At 36.2% G+C, this 21,957-nt stretch overlaps 3 protein-coding genes across 5 annotated transcripts in view; 2 read left to right on the forward strand and 1 right to left on the reverse strand.

Moving 5' to 3' along the window:
• The window catches only part of LOC113226535 (RNA helicase Mov10l1-like), a 50,498-nt gene extending 48,630 nt beyond the window's left edge, over positions 1-1,868 (forward strand). Inside the window, exons 19-21 of one of the 2 annotated variants that reach the window (XM_026459187.1) lie at positions 92-203; positions 392-574; positions 994-1,868. In XM_026459187.1, coding sequence (XP_026314972.1) covers positions 92-203; positions 392-574; positions 994-1,224 — 526 coding nt within the window. In that variant the 3' untranslated portion in view covers positions 1,225-1,868. The remainder of the gene's footprint in view (positions 1-91; positions 204-391; positions 575-993) is intronic. The other variant, XM_026459188.1, reaches the window with a different exon arrangement.
• A 5,954-nt stretch (positions 1,869-7,822) lies between these two features.
• Positions 7,823-13,590, forward strand: LOC113226456. Of its 2 annotated transcripts, none has more exons than XM_026459082.1 (3): positions 7,823-7,995; positions 12,994-13,115; positions 13,344-13,590. In XM_026459082.1, the coding sequence occupies exons 1-3, from the start codon at positions 7,930-7,932 to the stop codon at positions 13,513-13,515; spliced, it is 360 nt and encodes a 119-aa protein (XP_026314867.1). In that variant the 5' UTR covers positions 7,823-7,929; the 3' UTR covers positions 13,516-13,590. The 2 variants fall into 2 exon arrangements, 1 of the variants encoding a protein (XP_026314867.1); XR_003310109.1 differs by lacking the exon at positions 7,823-7,995 and adding an exon at positions 12,600-12,906 and having other exon boundaries at positions 13,344-13,355.
• Positions 13,591-14,132: 542 nt separating this feature from the next.
• On the reverse strand, positions 14,133-20,725 carry LOC113226455 (mediator of RNA polymerase II transcription subunit 6). Its single transcript, XM_026459081.1, has 4 exons — positions 20,427-20,725; positions 20,183-20,357; positions 15,281-15,544; positions 14,133-15,091 (listed from the first exon to the last, which is right to left on the reverse strand). Exons 1-4 carry the CDS (start codon positions 20,624-20,626, stop codon positions 14,885-14,887), a joined length of 846 nt encoding a protein of 281 aa, XP_026314866.1. The 5' UTR covers positions 20,627-20,725; the 3' UTR covers positions 14,133-14,884.
• Positions 20,726-21,957: the final 1,232 nt, after the last annotated feature.

The raw sequence follows: 21,957 nt of genomic DNA on the forward strand, positions 1-21,957 counted from the left end.
CACACACACACACACACACACACACACACACACACACACACACACACTTCGCCCATTCAAAGTGAAAATTCAATAAATATTATTTCTACAGTTACTTCAACGATATGGAGTCGAAAATAGTGCAGGTATACATCGAGCTTCTGATCAAGCAACATAAAGTGCTGCCCGAAGACATAGGTGTGGTTACACCCTATATTCGTCAGGTAATTTAACTTCGTCGATTTGTGTATTGTCAATAAACTGAAACTAAATAGTAATTACACGTACCTATCAAATGTAAATTAAGGGTTGGATCTCACGTTGCTGAAAGGAAACACAATTCGGATATCGCAGCACAGCCGGCCACGTAGGATACAACCCGGAGATAAATTAAAGATTCCGTTTTAAACAGGTGTACAAAATCAAGAAATGGCTGGAAAGCCAGCATTTCGGGCCGGGCAGGATCGAAGTGGGCACCGTTGAGGCTTTCCAAGGAAAAGAGAAGCGCGTGATCATCATCTCCACAGTGCGCGCCAACTGCGGTCTGCTTGACCACGACGCTAAGTTCCAGCTCGGATTTCTCGTCGATGATAAAGTGGGTACCCAATAACTATTATAGACATAGTGTTGCTGGGTACAGGGCTCCTGAAATACCTGCATTCTCATGAACCTGTTTAACGCCACGTAACAAGCAATATGTACATATTTCACCTCGTGACTGAATAGTAGGCTTTAAAATTATAATGCTCAACCCGCTATTTGGACCACGCGAATTCGGGATTTACAAGAAACTTTTGATTTGTAGCTTTTTCATAATGTTCCTTCTCGCCGTCAAAAATCTACTCCCAATTTTAATTGCTTTTTGTTGCGCTATGATAATAAACAATGTGATCCATTTTAGGGATCACAATGGTAATCGTTATATCCATGAAATGACGTAAGGAAATGCACAATACAGCTCCAAATAGACCTTATCAAATGCTGAGTTATAACTTGATTAATCATCTTTTGCAGCGTTTCAACGTAGCATTGACACGAGCCAAAGCCAAAGCAATCGTAATTGGCAACCCGCTGTGTCTGGAGAGGGACGTGAAATGGCGCACTTACATCAACAAGTGTCGCGAATTCGGTACATACTTCGGCTTCGACTCGCAACTTCACCAAGCAGATGAAATTCAAAAGGATATTGTGGAGAAAATCACGCCCATATTAAAAAACTTGAAGTTAAACAAAGCCAAGGCCTAGTTACATTCAAATTGTGATTCCAAAAAGTTTTGTGATTAGTTTTTTTTTTTTTGAGATATAGTTTAAGAAAGGAAGAAGAAAGAAAATACATTTATTTGCACTTACATTAGGTTTAAGTCGGAATCAGGTTTCATTGTTGTCATATATCAGTGCCTCCAGTAGAAAACGGAATAAGACGAGTTATGCCCTTTTGTTTTTATTGCACCATTGGCTTGAGCGTGTCCGATTACAAAACATATCAAAATGACGTGACTCCTAACCTCGTTTTTTATATTGGACTAAGGGCATAACTCACTGTTTCTAATGGCATAATATTAATTATCGGGCATTTTTTATGAGTCCAAAGGTACAAGTGCTCTCAACTCCAAAAAGTATATTCAAGTTTAACGAATAACTACACATATACTGTTACATAAAGACACTTTTCGTGTTGTTCCATAATGACGGGGAAAAAAGTAGGACTAAAAACGACTATTCCCTTATTCCATAGTGTACATAAAGGCACAACTCACTCAACACAGTTACTTTCGCATTTATAATATTAGTTTAGATTGGCTTAAGTTGATGTTTTATCAAAACGACAACAAATAATTGGGTTAAAAATAATTTAAACCGGGACGTACTTTGAATCTGGAGGATGATGCTTGTTACAACAATTTGATAGCGTCTCAGAACAGTGTGACTGCGTATTCGTTTTATAATTATAATTTTAGTGCAAAAATATATAGAGGGCGAAAAATAATCAATAATCGTACCTAAATGGTAATTATGAGAATAAAATTATATTCTTATATATAATAAATATGTAATTTTGTCAACCGTTGGGCGAATACCTACCTACCTTCTTAGTTATAATAGAAACATCTTTAAATTAAAAGGTAGGTACCGTTGTTAGCCCTATTATTAAGAGCAGCTTATTTTTATTTGATAAGTATCACTTTAATTATGTACTTTATTTTGAAAATATTGTTTGTTCCCTTTTTTATTAGAAATCCACCCGAATCTTTTGATCATAGCTACAGTGATACTGAACAGCGTCGCGATCGAGAGGTAATCAATAATGAATACACTACTTATATCAATAATTACATATAATATTTAATTACAAACCTATGACCAAGTAGATTAGTGTAAGTAACCTATAGTTACTACAATAACAACCTTTAGGTACAATTTATATATACCTATACGTTTTTCTTATTTTTAGTCAATCTTTTGTTATTATTTTAGTTATTTATTTTTTTCTTTGCTTTCATTGCAAATGGAGTTAATTACGGATCAAAAACTTGAAATTATTGAACCAAGAAGTTTAATGCTTGTGACTTAAGTTTGCTACTTTTAATATATATATAATAAATAGTGAACGAAAGAACCGGTAATAGCTAGTGTAAAAATATTTTCTAAAGTCTATTCCAGAGATTCGGAAGATCGAGTACATACTCGATGTTCGGAAGAATCAAAGATCTTAGTTATTTGTTGACAAACAGATCCGACAAACTTCTCCCCATAAGCGTTGAGAAAAAGAAGGATCTTCTGGCTCTTCTACCATTAATTGAATGTGAATGTCATGAATTGTATCTACCAACTGCCAAAACTGTAAGAGCCGATGAAGTCTCAGATTGAAACGATTATAATTATTTCAACGACAAATGTACGGATTAATGTAACATACAATACATTTTCATATTTTTATACAATTTCGTTATTTTCACCGCACAGTTGCTTCCTTACACATTTTTTATTTGCTTGAATAAGTCGCACTATTTCTGTGTTTGTGATAAAGATGAGTGTCATAATTATTGTTATAACCATAGAACAGTCGCAGCTAAAGGAATAGGTCGTTTTATGTCTTAAAATTTGTTAACATAAGTCATGTTGTATTTTTAAGCTCTTCGTAAATACGGACACAACTCGAAAAAAACTTTAAAAATATATTGAAATTATGACTGGATGTTTAATAAATACACATGAAACGAAAGCTTAGACGTATACCTAAAAGCTTGAAGTCATAAAATTGCTAATAATAAATGCGAACAACTAACAATCAATAAAAGTATGGTTTTGTCTCTCCTGAAAAGTGTCGATTTTGAGTTATTCCTTTTTTCACTGGAGGCACTGACATTTTCCAATTTGTTTTAGAATAAGTTTTTGACTTTTCGTTCTTTTTCAATATATTTTCATAATTTATGTAGTTCAGGAGAGAGTCAGATATTACCCATTTGTTCCATATATTTCATCTTTTGGTAAATTAACAGCTATAATATTTGAACTTATAGTCTGCCTTTTTTGAAGACGGAGTAAAATGACATTTATGAGGTTTCCAGTATTCATAAAATTTTAAATAGTTTTGTAGTTATGTAGTCCTCGATAGTTTTATCGATAGATTACGAAAGAAGATATTTTTTTCCAAAAATGACTGAATTGTGAATGTTACGACGTTCTAATGATTACTAATTGCGTTGTTGCCTTTATTTTTATTTTGACAATTGGCCTGGTAGGCCAGGCCTACTAATATCGAAATCAATTTTTATTCATATACATTTTAACAAGAATAGCCGGATTTGATTAGCTATATTGAATTAAAATAAAAAACTTTAAAATATGTCTCCACATTGTATTTTTCATAAACTTTCATAAACATAGTTCTCAATACAGTATATGTATGTATGAACTTACAAAAATTGACAATTCAAATGAACTTGTGCTTAGTAATTAATTAGATAAATTGCGTGGATCATTCAAATGAAACAAGTTCGGCCGTTTATTCCATAAGCATGACCAATACTCACTCGATAGTCCATAGAATATTTATCGACTGCAATCACTTTATAGCTACTCCGAAACGGGCAACACAGTTACGTAATAAACTGTCATTTTACTCAGTCTTTCGCGGGATACGTTATCACATGACTGATATTTTAAGTAACGAAGAACTTAAACTAATATCTGAGTCTTTTCTAAGCTGTGATATTAGCTGTAATTTAAAGAGTCATTTTAGTGTGTAAGGATTTTTACCTCGGTGAGTGCCGATATGACTAAGATACATATATAAACTAATTCACTTTGTATTTTCAAAATTATTTTTGCATTATTGAAAAGTTAAGTAAATTTTAAGTGTAGGATACTTTGAAGGATAATTGTATCAAAATTTATTTTTTCAAGTATTAGTAATCAACGTTTTGATGAAAATATAATAAAATATTAGAAATTTATGGAAATCTTTTAACAATCCGTCGTTTGCCGATTGAGAATTATCTTCAGAAAACTTGAGCTAGGCTCTTGTCGACTTAATAAATATCATTTTATACTTCTCACCAGTCTTATAAATAGCTTAATATGGAAATATTGAAAACGTCTGATACTGATGTGGTGCTGTAACAAGGGAAACGAAATGCATTCGAATGATATAGTTTAACTGTCCAGATGTATCGACGCTTTACATGTGGCTATCATTTCCCTTGTTATGTATGTGTACGTACATAACCAAGTTACATTACCGACACTCGGAGAGGAAAAATGATTCCTGTTGCAAAACCAAGTAACGAAGTACCCCTTACAAAACCATTACGGCAGACCGGTAATTTCCGAGAAAAAAGATTAACTGGTGCCTAATGTTATAAAGTCATCGACCGATCGATCGTGGAATTGGAGACGTTTACACTAGCAGATGTCTTTCGCTCGTTCAAATGTTAAAAGTATGTATAGTGATGTTGTAAACACACAAATATCTTTTGTACAAGTTTGTACCTCAAGCGACCGCACAAAATATAAAAAAATATATACATATACTAAGTGTTATTGTTTTCATGTTTTGCGAAAATTTTTAAATAATCCAATTTAAATTAATCTCAGCCTTACTACAGAATACGCACCAAGTAACTAGGATAATATTCGGACACCACAGTTAATAATAGTTTCGGAATTTTGATACCATGAGTTCATTCGCCTCTCGTACAAGCAAAAGGTTAAAGCTTAAGAACGGAATAGTGACAATGACATGAGTACGCGTGCCTTATTCCAGCGTGACCATGGTAGAGTTTTTGAAATTTGACTAGCCAGATAAAGTCGCTATCTAGTCGGTTCTACTCGCAAAACAGTAGATTTTGTCGGTCCGCGGACAAAAGTTATAAGGGTGTTTTACTGCCCCCACTGGAATATGCTTATTCCAGTGGCACCATTTCTCAATCTCGAGAACCACAACACCTAACTTAGATCTGATAACACTAAAAGAAGTCGTGATTTAGTCGGTTCTAGTCCTAAATAAAAAACTAGATTTAGTCGTGCGCCGTTTTGAAGTTATTAAGGTGACGACGGACCGACTAAATCTAGTTTTTTGCGACTAGAATCGGATAAATAGCGACTTTTTATCTGGTTAGTCAAATTTCAAAACTCGCACATGGTCACACTGGAACAAGACACGTCACGAGGATTCGCTCTGGGCCTTTTGGAGGGAAAAGTGTCGTTTTTATTTTGACTTTCAATTATTTTGTGAAATCTAGTTTAAAGTGGAATAGGATAGTGCTATTGTGCCTTAATCGAAGATTAAAACGCGATATTATACGAATCTCGAACTAAAATACCCGTATCGGCCCGTTCTAAGGAATCCCGAGTCAATCCAGGCACGCCGCCTCAAATTGCCTATCCTCTTTGTGGTGGCCATATTTACAGAAATACAATTAAACGTTTATGATTTCGGTTGAAGGACTTTGTTTCCATGGCCAGCAATGAATTTAAAAAAAAACACGTCACGGGAATAGTAATTAAAACGAACATAAGTTGTTGAGATAGCTTACCACCAAGCTTTTGGATTATGGAGCGACCAAATTCTAAATCGACTCGAGTAATTCACGTCTTTTCGGGTACAATCAGATCTTAATTAGGAGCTCTGTAATCGCGCGGGTAGTTATTGGATAGGTTCGCTCGTACATTTCACAGTCCTTGGTCTAGCGTCTGTTTGCCATTTCGACGTGTGGCAAACAGACGCTAGACCAAGCTACTACCCGCTCGTCGCCGCTTCGAAAGGGAAGACGCCAAGACCCGCGCACCCGCACCCGCACCTTCATTCTGAATGAGCCCATTGGTGTGTATGCTATGGACGCTAGATGAATAGGCCCCGAGTTCGATTCCCTTTAAGACCCATTTGGTACATAACTTTTACTTAATCGGTTCAGCATGCTGATTTTCGTTCAAATCGGAATCGAACCGATCGGATTGTCGCGACAAACGCGAGCTTCGATGAAATCGGGTAACTTTGAACAGAATTAATGTTGCTAATGTTGGCAGCCATGTTATATAATGGTGAGTTTAAAACATTGACGGTGACAAGAGAAGCCAGAATTTTGAGCGCGCACGTGTCTGGCTGGAGAGCTGGAGTTTTATTCAAGGTGAGAAAAGTGATGAACTCTGAGAAGCGACATCGAGCGTAAGACCATGTAAGTACAATGAATATTGTTAAGAGACATGGGATGGGAGAGGAAAAGTTAGTATGTTTTAGAATAGAACTTATAGAAAGAAGCTCCGGCTGTTCCAATGGAGCAACCGGAGGTGAGTGTAGAACTAGAACTCTTACCAGAACAGAACTGAACCCCACTCATTCTGAGGGATTGACTGGGGGGCTAAGAAACGTTATGGTGATATGAGCAAGCTGTAAGGGGTAGTTATGGAGTCTTGTAAGGGGAAGAATCCACATTAGAATTGAGGATGTGTAGAATAGAATCTCTCAACCCTCATCTGACACTATATATTAAGAATTACTTGTCGTTGTATCTGAATATTACTAGGCGTGAAACTCATAGTTATTTATATCGATAATAGAAATACCCTAGGGGTCTACTCTCGATCTCCGTCTGATACAATTACTGTCAAATAAGTAATATTCGGCAAAATTAAAAGAAGTGTATTATGAAGCTTCATTCGCATCACGCGTCTTTTCATTTGGTCAAGTATTGCTTATTTGGCAGTAATTGTTTCGGACGGAGGTCGAGAGTAGACCCCCAGATGGGTTTCCGAGCGAGAAGATGAACCTGATTCTTACTATATCTTTCTAATTTGTGAGTTAAATCAACTATGTTCCGATTTGAAATGTGAAAAGTTTCCGATCGGAAAGTTGTGAATCGCAATTATACTCGCAAGAGAGGCAGTTTCCGATCAGGAGAGGCAATCAAAATCAAGCTGCTGCTGCATGTTTTTCATCTTTTCAATTCATCTTCTTGCTCGGAAACCCATCTGATTACGAGGTTACTCAATCGGTTCGATTCCGATTTGAATCAAAATCAGCATGTCGGGGCGTTCTCACCAGAGTCATCAGAGGAATAGGTACTCTTCATGGAAAAGTTAAGAAAAAAAAATACCAAACATGTTTATTATATAATTTACATTAAAAACAGTTATATTGTATGCCATAAATAGAAAATATTATGCTGGAGTAAAATCGCACGTCGCGTTCGAAGTTTCCTGCAAAAAAATATAATCCTGTTATAAATTCAGTTTTCGTATATCGTTACTATGCAATCTGTATAGTATATTATGGAGATAATCAAGTGGAAAAGTGATTACTTTTTTAATAGGTAGGTACCCAAGGTAGCTACTAATAAAGACTTGGCTTAAGTCTATGCGACCAGGCCGGTAAATAAAGAAAAAGAAAAAAAACGCAATGAAACGTGCTTTCGATTTATTAATTTCGAATTCGTGATTTCATTAAGAAACATGGTCAACGAAAGTGATGATTTATCTACTAAGACTTGGCAACGAGCTCTTGCTTCAATAAACAAAGTGAGTATAAAAGGTTAAGATTATATGGACACTTCCTAGAGGAAAAAAGTAATTCCTATTTTTCGATTTGTTAAGACAGTGCTTTGGTTGAACAGCTGACGTCGAAAGAGAAGCGAAATGGGGCACGACAGTATGGAGAGGGGACCTCTACTGTGTAGTTTCGATTTTTTGAAAATTTGTAAAATATAACCTCAAAATTATTATGTATGGATATAGAATAAATAGAACTTGGAATAATAACGCATAGAAACCTAGCCCGCACACGCTAAGTGAGGCAAGTTGTAGGAGGCCGTATAGGCCTACATGAGCGAGCAGGCAGTCAGTGCTCAAGGTCAAGTTGTACCGCGAACAGCTCAAAGATTTTTGCTAAAAATGACGAAATGTGCGGTAATTGGGTTTAAAAATAGATCAGACAAACATAAAATAGACACTAACATCACATTCCACAAAGAAGTAACGCGTTTCAACTTGTATTTTTATGTAAATATTCACTAAAACAGAAAATTAATTTCGTTGCAACAAGATACGAAAATGTTGCAAAGTAACGGGTTTTTTCTCCCCATTTTGCTATTCTGTTTCAAAATAATTATATTACGTAATTTTTTGAGAATAGGCAATATTGTCGGGAATTTACGTTAGCTATTTCTACGAAATATATTTAGTATTTGCCTTCATTAGTTCCCTGAACTAAAATTATTTCAGGGAACTAACACTGACTAAAAAGTCATCGTCAGTTCTCCAAAATCGTGTATAAATAACTTTCAGGTTCAGGTTCTTTATTGTTATCGTGTACTTTTCATGTAAACATACCCACAGATAATATCAGGCTATTTATATGTATATTCAAATTCGATAGCCGCACTTAAACTCGCATGTAGGTTTTTCAAAAATGTATTTTTGGTAAACCATAAGGAAATGGCATGTATATCTGAAGACAAGATAGCGGGCAAGACTTCTAATTCTCCTTCTTCTAATTCTTCGCCATCTTGGATTTAGAAATATGTGCTACATTCGGAATGAGCAGCCCCAAATACCTTGAAAACGACACCCAACTTGCTATTATTCGAAAAATCGTGCCCGCCATCTTGGATTTAGAAATTAGTGCCATATTCTTAATGAGCACCCCCAAATACCTCGAAAACGACACCCAACTTGCTATTATTTGAAAAGTCATGTCCGCCATCTTGAATTTAGAAATAAGTGCTACATTCCTAATGAGCACCCCCAAATACCTCGAAAATGATACCCATATTGCATTTATTTCAAAAGTCGTGTCCGCCATCTTGGATTTAGAAATAAATGCCATATTCTTGATGAGCACCTCGAATACCTCGAAAACGATTCCCATTTTGCGTGTCCGCCATCTTGGATTTAGAAATGAGAAAAGTCGTGTCCGCCTTCGTGTATTCAGATATAAATGCTATTTCCATAAGGATTACCAAAAATAAATTTTTGAAAATTCCTGTCACTTGATTTTGTCGATCAACAGTAACGATCGACAAAATCGAGCATATCTGTAGGCACCTGATCGAGATTGTCGATCGACAAAATCCAGCGAATCTGTAGGCACCTTGTAACTTAATGATGAGTTAAGCAAGATACAATTTCCCCACTTTTGAGGGAAATGTTATTCTATGGCATCATTATTTGTATATTTGTGTGCGTGCCGACGAGCGTAAATACAAGTTGCTTACGCCTACATGAATTTGATTTTTGCCTCATTTGTGACAGTTCGTTTGATATGAAACTATCATTCTATGCGTTATTATTCTAAGGAATAGAACTATGATGCTATAATCCGTCAACGATTTAGACCTTAAGAAAATGGGCGGTTTCAGCATTCAGAAAGATTTCCGCTATTGTATAAAAAAAAAACAACGTACGAAGTCAAAGATTTCAATCTTTATCGAGCAGATACTCAAGAGAGATTTCCGTGTTTGTATAGAATTTGAAAGCTGAAGCCCATTGTAGCCAAAGCTTTAGAGGTGGGTGATAAATAACGTCACGATGATCCGCCGTCAAACAGAATCACCGTGACTCGTTCCGAAGGAACGACGCCGACGTTCCAAAGTCACATAGGTGTTCCTCCGTTCCAATAGCTATCCCCGTCACTCAAATCACGACATACGTATTCGATACAATGCGCGATCTCCGTTCCGTGGTGACTGAGCGCGCCACTCGTTGCAGTTCTCTTCAAATCGGGCCATTTCGGCGATGGGAGTGAGTGAGATAGGATGACTTTCTTTGCTCACTCACAAGGATCGTAGGTGCTTATTACTACTAGAAAGGGCGGATGAAAAAAATCTGTAGCAGTTACTGTAAACCTATTTATTAAAAATCGTAAATATTTTTGTATATTTGTTTTATTATAGGAAGAGTTGGTAATTTTATATTTATGTATAACCTACTTTGTGTATTCTACATACATTACACTTTATTGCTATTTTTAACAATCCAAAGATTCGCATTAAATAAGTAAAAAACAAAATTACATTAAATACAAAATCCACTTTTTGAATGGAATTGAAACTTATTACAAAGGGAGTAAAAACTTAAATCATTCTATAAAAAACGGCTATAAGTATTAGAAAGAAGCCGCTGGCTAAAAGGGTTTATCGTGATGTAAGTTATAGGCGTGACAAGGTCACGGAAGTAACAGTCGTGACAAAATCACGGTGATTTATCCCCGTGATTTTTTTGGAACCGGAACGACAGTCACGGCGATAGAAATGTAACGCTATTCCCCATGTCTACAAAGCTTAATAAATAAAAACGTGGAAAAAAGAAATTGGAAATAAGACGTCACGCCGTAGACCTTAGAGGGATAAAAAAAAAGAATAGAGAAGCTTCTTGCGTATACTGAAAAGGGATACCAACAGAGTACCTATAAATTCTGGGTTGTCTACTTTTAAAATTTTACCCCGTTAAAGAAATTGAAATGAAAATGAAGTCGTGGTAACCTAATGGTTTGACCTACTGCCTTTCAAGCAGAGGGTCGTGGGGTCGAATCCAGGCTCGCACCTCTGAGTTTCTCGGAATTTGTGCGAAAGTTAATTTGAAATTTATCATAAGCTTTTCGATGAAGGAAAACATCGTGATGAAACGAAAAGGTGGGATGATGATGTAAGGAGGTCACATCGGAACACACTTAAAACCCAACTGACAGTTATTTATTTGAAATCAGTTGTAAGAAAGAAAATAACAAGCGTTTAAAAAAGACTACTAAAAAAGTATTGAAAAGTAAAAAAAATACAATATTTAAAATGATAAATAAATTGGGGAAAAGACAGTGGCAAAAGTACGGTATCCCTAAAATCAGCCTGTCTAATTTAATTTAATAAAAATAAATAATAATTAAATAACGTATATTTATTTGATCTCTCTTTCTCGCGTATCATAACCACTGCTGGTAGAAGCGAGATGGACATATTTGACAAAAGTAAGATATTCTTATTTTAGGAGGTTTATACGATGCAAACAAAAATCTTTCAATAAAGAAAAACACTTCAAATATCATGTAAAATATATGAAATCGTAAAATTCCAGGCTTGTAAGAGTATTTCACTAGTAATTCATACAAGAAAATTCATTGATTGTAATGAAAAATTAAAACTTACATGTGAAAGGTTAAGTTGGGAATTTTTCGTTCCATACGGCTTTTACAGCCTAAAATATAACTGCAATAATTGTCAATTACTACAAAGGAACGGTTAGTAACTTTGTAAAACACTTCTTAAAAGCACAAACACATAAAACACTCGGAAGGATTGCTGGACTCAACAAGCGTTGAGTCATACAATCTAAACCGCATACGTAGAAAGGGACAAAAAGTAATATTGTTTTCTCGTTTACTCTGATATGTCTGCATATATCTATCTCGCTTATACGATTTTTATTATTTATAGAGACCCTCTACGCCGTAGACGGAGAAAACTATAAAAGCAGAGAACAAAAAGTAACGAGAATGGACACTCTCCGCCCCTCCCTAGCTTTAGATACCGCACCGCGCCCCGCACACTGACGGTCACATTAACTGAATGGCAACAAGGCCATCAGCGAGCCGTTTTCACTCTTAAAAAAAAGCTTATATCTGAGACTCATTCAGTTATTGTTTTCTTCATTTATTTAGTGCAAAGTAATATACAATACAGATTTATTATATCAATTTAATGAGACGCCATAAGTTCCTAATAAACAAGGGTTATCGAATTTTCAATTTGTATTGCCAATAATATATAGTGAATATACCTAATTGTTAACTAGGTTATGATAAACTTGGGACACGCATTTTCAAATACCTATCTTGGTTACCTTATTTAAAAGTACCTGTCCAAAAGATAACATTTTAAGTGCTTTTAATACGTTTTTTAAATAAATCTTCAAAATTATTCTAGTTAGTAAATTAATGAAAAATATAATATTATATCGATATAAATACGTGATGAACATGGCGTAATTATTAGGATTCTATTAATAGAATTATAGATAACAGTTTCGCGTTAGAATTTTCGCTATGTTGCCGCTCTGACCATGTAATGGTACGAGAAAGTGATGGGTAACCCTGGCATTCACGCACATATTTGCGCGTGTGCATATAGCGCCTTGCTGAATGTGGTAGTAGTAGGTAAATAACTTTCGACTGTCGTATGGAGTGTCCAGGGTTTGCTAAAATAGTGAATTCCATGAAATGGAAAAGTTTCCGTTTTAAAAAACAAGATAGTCAAAACACTGTAAGTGGCTAAAACTCTTACCGCGAAAAGCCAAGAGAAATAAGAAAAAAAAAAAAGGTATTCTGGTTTTGATTTACGAATGGGTTGGATGCCTGTCGTGCTGCCAAACCCATTGACTATCCGATTTTCAATTTAGTTTTGGGAAAATTTCTGGAACAATTTAAATGAAATCAGTTCTAAGGTGTCTATATTTGTATTACTAACATTATACACACTATCAGAGAACAAAAAAAGTAACACATTAACGTAAATCTTTATTATTTATTAGCTTGGATACATGGACGGAGCAGTTGATGGGAAAGAGGCTTCATTCCAGTCAAGTTTTGACAAAGGGTACACATTAGGCTATAGCTCTGGATTCGCATTAGGACTAAAAGAAGCATTACACAGGTATTAATAATGTATATGTAGTTTATTAATTATTGACAATTTCAAACAATTTGATGATTGACAGTTTTTTGTACAATTACCATGTAGCAATTATGTATTTCAAAAACTACATACTTCTACTGACAACAAGAACTTTGACACTTAAAGACAATGCAAGTACCACAAGTAACTTGTCTCTTTTTGGCTTATCAACTACGTACATATAATAATTCATTAATATATTTACAGTGTTCAGCCATCCAAATATCCAAAAGAGGTATTGCAAGACCAGAGGAAAATAAACTGCCAAATATGTCTAAACAACATACTGGTACAAGACAGTGTGACTAATTTGTACAATCTGCAAAAGGAGACAAATAACAGACTACTTAACATAGATAAAAATACTGAAGAAGGGTGATGCTACAAAAATTTCTACAGATTACTAAAAATCAAAAATGTTTACGGGTGGTGAATGACTGCAAAGTAAATGAAAATATCATTTAAAATCCCACAATAATATTTACAAAATACTGTTTTATCCCTTATGTTTATATCATTGTTCATATAAATAAAGAATAAACAGTGGCATTGTGTATCAACAACAAATGTTATTTCATTAAAGGCTGACAATTTAGATGTCCCTTGATGATTGACCATGATGTCAAATGTTAATGCAAACTATTCTCACTCTAGAAATTAATCTAATTTTTTATCATGCTTATCTTATCGCAAGATCGGAATACGCAGAGGTATAATTTAATTTATTATATAAACCTTTTTTTTTTTTTTGTTAATCCGGGGGAATCTGCTAACCTAACTTCAATCAAAGAAGTAGTAACATAAAGTGAATCGTATCTCCTGCTGAAATCATGGAATTATTGTGTCGTATTTTACTCTTTAATTTGATGTGTAACTAGAAATTACACAAGTGTTTAGAATTTTTCTAACAGTAAAAATATGACTTGTATTAAGTTTAAATAGGTCTAGAATTTCAGAGAGAGGTACTATCCACAGACTTACTAGAAATTTAGATAATGTACGAGAGTGGTATTATAAATACGCAACTTTAAGGATAAATAAAAATTATTTTCGCAATTTATTTTTATTTATTATTAGAACTCCAAGCAAGTGACGTTACCTGTTTTTTAAATTAGCCCAAAAATAAAATAAAAAAAGTTATAATAGGTTTGGTCGATATTTTTAGCAAGACGGAGACTTTTTTACTAAGCAAGTGACGTTACTTGTTTTTTAAATTAGCCCAAAAATAAAATAGAAAAAGTTATAATAGGTTTGGTCGATATTTTTAGCAAGACGGAGACTTTCGCAGAATTAACTTTAACAGAATTTCGAATTTCGAGTATTCAGTTTCTCATATGCAATCAGGACATCAAAACTTGTCGCATTACGATGCGAACTGTTGGCACCCCCAATATTCACCAGATTTGGACTCCAATTTGGCTTTTTTACATATATTTAATTTTGATTAAAGTAGAGACTTTTTCAGTTTGACAAAAAATATTTTTTGATGGGTTGAAGGAGTGGGATATTGTTGGTCAAGGTGAATAAAGTTAAAAGGAGATAATGTACAAAAATAAGCTATAATTGAAAAAAATTTTGCTTGTCAAAGTCACGGCCTTATCAAATTGCTCTCGTATGCTCTGCCTATTTCAATCTCTGCTTATTATGCAGCATTTCAATCACCCATCAAATCCTTTGTAATTACAGCGCCACTATTTCACAATCCATAAATAGATTGTCAGCCTTCAATGATGTCGCCGTTTTCACTTTCACAATCTGGGTTTTTTCTCTGGAGGAGGCTTCATATTTTCTTGCTTAATCTCAGTCTTAATGTCATGTTGGAGGTTTCCATTTGTTAATTCAGAGTTGCTAGAGTCCACAGGCTCTTGTTTTATCGTCACATTGCCTACGTTTTCTCCAGGTTTCTCATTAATTTTATCATTTGCATTTTCTGTTTTTACTGTCACTCCATTGGTCTGCAATGAAAAACCTACTTTAAACTATATCTTGGGTAGGTATGTAGTTTCTTCAACACCTAACTTGTTAAAGTGATCAAACTATTCAGAGATGACAAACCGGCAGAAAACATCAACAACTCCATACAAACCCATCTAGCTTACAAAGTAAATAATTGCATATTTTTAATAAAGATTTGAACACTATACCTGACTTGGTGCGGGCTGAGTTACAGGTAAAGGAAACTGTCTCACTAGCTCGGCTAATAACATGTCAACTCTTTGCCGTTGAAATAAAGTAGAAGGTTCTTCCTTAGGTGTATTTACCACCTCCTTAGGAGCTGACTGGCTAGAGTTGTAAGGTCCCAATCCTTTGATTGCTTTGAAGTCCCACCAATATCCTTTGCTAGGATGGTACCTGGAGTAGGACATAGTTTCCTCAAAGGAACATTGTAAGTGATGGACAGCTGATAGCTGAAAGACAAAAAACCCCATCCCATTGTATACTTATTTATAATGTTTTATTTTCCATGCGTGGGGTAACCTTATTCTTAAGTCACAATTCTTCAATTCATTCTTCAAGCTTTGATACAGAAAAAGTTGTGATTTACTTCGTTCCATATGTATGTATTAATAGTTTTAGTTGCTCCTTTATTCATGCAACACCGAAGCTACAAATTATCTCATAGATTCAGTTATGTCAAAGAATTCCTAATGGACAATTTCTGCAATCCTTTCCTGCTTGTTGTGCCACAACCCCCAAATAATACTTTCCCTTCAATGTACATAAAAGCGGCCATTCTATAATAAACCCAGAGTTTGTCACTGTCGATTTTTTTTTCGTATCTGTCAGTCCAAACCCTCCATTCATTTTCGTCAATATAATGTACCCTACTTACAAATACAATTCGTGCCATTTATTCAATAGTGAAAAAAGAAAGAAAAATAAATAGCAGACCTAGATACAACTTAATGAACAAACCACAAATTAAAAAGATATAGTGGGAACAGACAACCGCATTTTGAATAGAAATTGATGAAAAAATCCTAAATAAGTATTTCCATTGCACCCTCAATATAAAGTGGCGGAGACTGATGTGCCACCACCGCAGGAAATGGTACAACTAATCAACTACTGCGAGCAGAACGACCAGAATATCGTCGTGGCTACTGACTAATGCCCACCAACTGTTGTGGGGCTTGGAACTCGCAAATGATAGATAGGTAGAGAATAAGTATTCTGTTAGGTAAGAACCTAACAGAATAGTTATTCACAACTAACCTTCAAATCCTTAATAAAGGTATAGTGCCAACTTTTATAAATAAAAGGTGTACAACTATTTATTATAGACCTAACCCTAGCGTCAGAAGGAGCAGTGGACCTTATCCACAACTAGCACGTGTCCGAAGAAGCATCTTTCTCGGACCACTAACGGATAAGATTCAGCTTAGAAACAGCCATCAAAGAACAACAACCGAAACGGAATACCCGAAAAACCGATTGTAAACTATACACGGACAAACTACACCAGAGCCTGGGGGAACCGGTGGCACAGGAAAGACTGCTGGACACAGCGCGGACAGAAACACAGGTTAAAGAACTAACATCAAACATATTGCTATAACTCCGCATGCCCACTGAATGACTCAGCCCCGCGGCAAAACCAACACTGGTGGGGGCCTGAGCTTGAGAGGCTTCGAAGAAGGGTAAGGAGACGCTTCAATAGAGCAATGAACACATTCGCGGATGAGGACTGGGAAAACTACAAGACGGCCAAATCCCGACTAAAAAAGTGCATACGGTTCAGGAGCACCGTGTCATGGCGAGGCTACTGCGCGAACATCACGTCTTGTGCACAAGCAAACAGAATAAGGAAAATTTTAGGCAACTCAAATTCAACTGAGCTAGGTTCAATACGCAAAATAGAACACATACACAACTTCCCCTGCGGAAACGAAAAGAACTCTACTGGAAGCACATTTCCCAAGATGTAGGTTCGTCCAAGAGGACAGGTGCGAAGAAATGAACTACATCACATCGATCCATAACTGGCGGTACGCTGAACAAGTAGTAACATACGAAAAGACGAAATGGGCAGTAAACACCTTTGAACCGTACAAAGCTCCGGGCCAAAATGAAGTATTCCCCGCACTCCTACAATGGGGCGGGGACACACTGGTCCAGCACCTGGTCAATATCTTTCGGGCCTGTCTAGCATTCAGCTATGTGCCTCACAGCTGGCGAGAGGTAAAAGTCATATTTATACCGAAACCAGGAAAAGCCGACTACACTGACGCGAAGTCCTTCAGACCAATCAGCTTCACATGGTTCTTCTTAAAGACATTAGAAAGGTTATGTAACAGAGAACTGAGGGATGGAGCGCTTAAGCACATACCATTACACGGAAACCAACATGCATACAACCGAGTCAAATCCACTGAATCAGCCCTATATGCCGTTATGGGCAAGAAAGAAGTGGCCCTCAAAGACAAAGTAATCTGCCTAGGTACCTTTATAGATATTGAAGGAGCATTCGATAAAACCAACTTCTCCGGCATATAATCAGCACTGAGAAGACACGAAGAAGATGAAGTGCTAATTAGCTGGATTAGCAACATGCTGAAACAAAGAACAATAAAAACAACAGCACATGAGACCCCATGGGCCATAGTAGCGAAGGGGTACTGTCAAGGAGGGGTACTGTCGCCTCTGATGTGGAACATGGTCGTAAATGACCATATCATTAAACTAAACAAAGAACATTTCTATACAGTAGGATATGCTGATGACATAGCAATACTGGTAACAGGAAATTATGCCAATACACTCTGCGACATTACACAAGCTGCTCTCCGAATTGTGGAAAGATGGTGCAGGGTACGAACTATCGGTAAACCCAACAAAGACGGAACTAGTAATGTTTACAAACAAACAACTACTAGGTAACTACCGACTACCCAAACTCTTCAGTACAGAACTACAGATATCAACCAAAGTCAAGTATTTGGAAGTAATACTGGACAACTAGTTGAACTGGAACAAACATCTGGACAACAAAATTAAAAAAGCTATTATCACCTTCTGGCAGTGCCATAGAATGGTAGGTAAACAATGGGGACTTTCACCCAAGATAACACTATGGCTCTACACAGCGGTGATAAGACCCATGATCAGTTACGGCGCGATAGTATGGTGGCCATGAACCAAAGTGACGACCGCAATCGACAAGCTAGACAAATTCCAAAGAATCGCTTGCATGGCGACAACCGGCTGCATGAGAACAACTCCAACTGCGGCCCTCGAAGCGATGCTGGACCTGCGGCCCCTCCCTCCCATCAGACAGGAAGCGGCGTCAACAGCAGTGCGTCTAAACAGAGCCGGCCTTTGGAAGCACATGAGGACCCCACATACAGAAATCCCTTACAAGACTGTCAATGAGGAACCGCTACTGGAGGCGGTTGTGGATAGGATCCCAAAACAATACATCTTTGACAAAAAATACAAGATACAATAGTTTGAAGATCCCAACGAAGGACTGAACCCCAGAAAGGTCCGAGTCTTCACTGATGGATCTAAAGCAAATTCAGGAACAGGTACTGAGGTATTCTCAGAAGACCTCAATATCAGGATATCAACACCGCTTGGTGACCACAACACAGTATTCCAGGCTGAATACATGGGCATCAAGTTGGCGGCAGAAGCAATCATAACGAGAAGAGTAAAGAATTCTCCATTTGAATACTCTCCGACAGTATGTCAGTACTTCAAGCAGTGAACAGCTATGACATAAACTCAGGGCTCATTTACGAATGCCATCAAGCACTCATGGAGGTATGTATACAAAAACCATGTAACTCTACAGTGAATTAAAGGACACAGCGGCTCACGTGGCAATGACGCAGCAGATGAACTAGCCAGAAAAGGGTCGGAGACGGACACTGTAGGACCAGAACCCATAGTGTCCCTCCCCTATCAATGGTCCAGAACAACTATACACAAAGGTACAAACTTTTCACATAATAATACATGGACCACCCTTATGGTTTGTAGACAGGCGAGGGAAGCACTCCCAATGCTCAATGCCAGTCTATCTCGAAAATTAATTAAACTTAAAAGGCAAGAGCTTTGCACTCTAACTGCCGCCCTAACGGGTAATGGTCCAAACAATAAACACCTTTTCAATTTAGGTATTAATAGTTTTATGCGACTCTTCAGCTACCTACCTACCTTGCCATGTCACTAACTTTTTGTTGATTACATCCTATGAGATATTATTCTAAAATATCTGTTTTTTTCAATCAAACCACCATTTTGGGTTCTTTACAAGTCCCATGGTCATGGTTGATTTGTTTGAAAACACAAGTATATGCGATTTAGATTCATTACATAGTTTCATTTACTATTTGTGACAATTGCGAAATCCTAAGAACTTGATAAAGGAATGATTAATTCTAGAATTGCAGTACTAGAACTAAGTCATTATTTTTGAACAATGAAATCTAAACCATATGCTGTCGTACGCAGGTTTGAACAATGGCGAGGCAGAAATAAAGTTGTTCAAACATAAGTAATAAAACACACATAATGTCAAAACTACAAATAGACTTTAAAAAAAACTTGAAAATTTGAAAGAATACCTGACTCAATAGTTATTTTATTAGTACAATCACTTCTATTGGGGCTATCTTTGTCGAGGTAATTCCAATGCGGATAGAATAAAAATCTTTAAAACTTTCACATAATTTCTTTTTCTTAACATATAAAATCAAGTGACAGCATGAACAAGTTGCGTGTCTGGTGGTAAGCTTTCAATTGCAGAGATCTAAGGGGCACTGCTACTGCACCTGTCACCCTAAGATATAAGATGAGAAGTCCAATGTGCCAGTAATTTCACCAGCACCCTTACTCTTCAACCAGAACACAGTAATGACCACATTACTGCTTAGCGGCAGAAATATGCAAGGTGGCAGTACTTCCCTGGACAAACTCTTTCACAAGGAGCTCTACATGTAATGTATAATGATAGTGGTATAAGACATGCACATAACTGAGAATTACGAAAGCTAATACAGTAAACAGTGCCAATACATTTAAAGATGTCAATTACTTACAATTCTAGAATTCAATACACTGGCTAAATCTGGTGCCTGATACACAATTCCTGCAATAATATAGAAGTCCGCCAGTGGAGTCGCATGGTTCGGTCCGTGGCGGTGCTGTTTCCGGATTACGTAAAGAATCGGATCTTGTACATGAAGAAGTATATATTCCAATCCAGTCATGTTTCTGAAACGGCCAATTACTTGTTTACTCCTTGCAAAAGTATAAAATATTAAATACGAATTAATTACGTACTGCAATTGATCCATACTGAGGCGCTGCATTTTTACTACTTCATTATTACACGTTCGATCGTAAAAAGGATTAGATCTTTCTGAAAAATAATCCATAATGTTTGTGGGATTCAATAACGGTATCCAAGCTGAATCATGCCACGACAGTCCTAAAGGGTTCTCTGATGCAATTGGCAAGTTGCCTATCCTTCCAGGCATCATTTTGGATATATAAATTGATTATGCTCCCTCAAGAAACGTTTAACTTATCATTAACACAACATCATTTACGATTTCGGTCACAGACACAGATTATTCCTAATTTCCCACTTGAAAACACTAAAAATTTTTTTTTTTAATTTTATTAAGGCTTTGACAAAAGCCATCAGCCTAAACATGAAGTTTAAATATGTTTCTGTAAATATGGCCGCCACAAAGAGGATAGGCAATTTGAGGCGGCGTGCTTGGATTGACTCGGGATTCCTTAAAACGGGCCGATACGGGTATTTTAGTTCGAGATTCGTTAATTTCGCGTTTTAATCTTCGATTAAGGCACAATAGCACTATCCTATTCCACTTTAAACTAGATTTCACAAAATAATTGAAAGTCAAAATAAAAACGACACTTTTCCCTCCAAAAGGTCCAGAGCGAATCCACACTAAAAACATTTATTTATTATTTATTTATTTATAAAGCATTGGCTTCAGAGCCATCAGCTTAATGGTAACAAATAATCAAGAAACGCACAACGTATTATACACGAACTAAAAATTAAAACGTATAAAAATGTAACTTTTTTTTTTTCTCTTATATTTTGGCACTATGGCGTCCAGCCTTTGGCCATATGCAATTTCCACTGAGTTGCAAATTTTTGATAATTCTTCCAAATTGATATTTTCTTGCTTCTTGAGATTTCAGCGTGGCAGTTGTTGTTGTGGAACTTTGGTTGGGTTTATGGATATTAATATGAAATTAAAAACGGGGAAAGGAAATCGCGGAATAAAAATAAAAGCAAACGGAATTTTGGAAAGGTGATCAATAGGATAGGATAGGTAGTATATTTATAAGTAAATCTAACCAATGAGGGATGGAAATTATGAAAGGAAATGAGATGATAATAGCTGAAAATAATGATAATTGAATAAATAATAATCTAAATTTTAATATCATTTTTCCTTATAAACTGAGCCAAAACATTGTAAACGGAATAACTATTATACGATAATAACAGAGGAATAGATGTTGGTAAAGGAATTTGTAAAGAAATTATAGATTGAAAAAATGAAGCACGGTCATATCTCGGACAGGAAAAGAAAAGGTGGTTCAGACTGCCAATGTCTTGTTCGCATTCGCATATTGAATCAGATATTATATTAAGTCTAGCAAGATGTTCAGTTGAGCAAGTATGTCCTAATCTCATTCTTGTAATGATTGAAGTAACACGTTTCTCAAAATGTATACGCGAAAACCAAGGTTTGACAGGGATGTCGGACTGTATATCACGAAAATATCTGCCCGTAACTTTACTGCTTGTTTCCCAGACAGTTTGCCA

The sequence above is a fragment of the Hyposmocoma kahamanoa genome, unplaced genomic scaffold, assembly GCF_003589595.1.
Source record: "Hyposmocoma kahamanoa isolate Upper Pololo Valley unplaced genomic scaffold, ASM358959v1 192, whole genome shotgun sequence".
In the NCBI taxonomy this organism is placed as follows: domain Eukaryota; kingdom Metazoa; phylum Arthropoda; class Insecta; order Lepidoptera; family Cosmopterigidae; genus Hyposmocoma; species Hyposmocoma kahamanoa.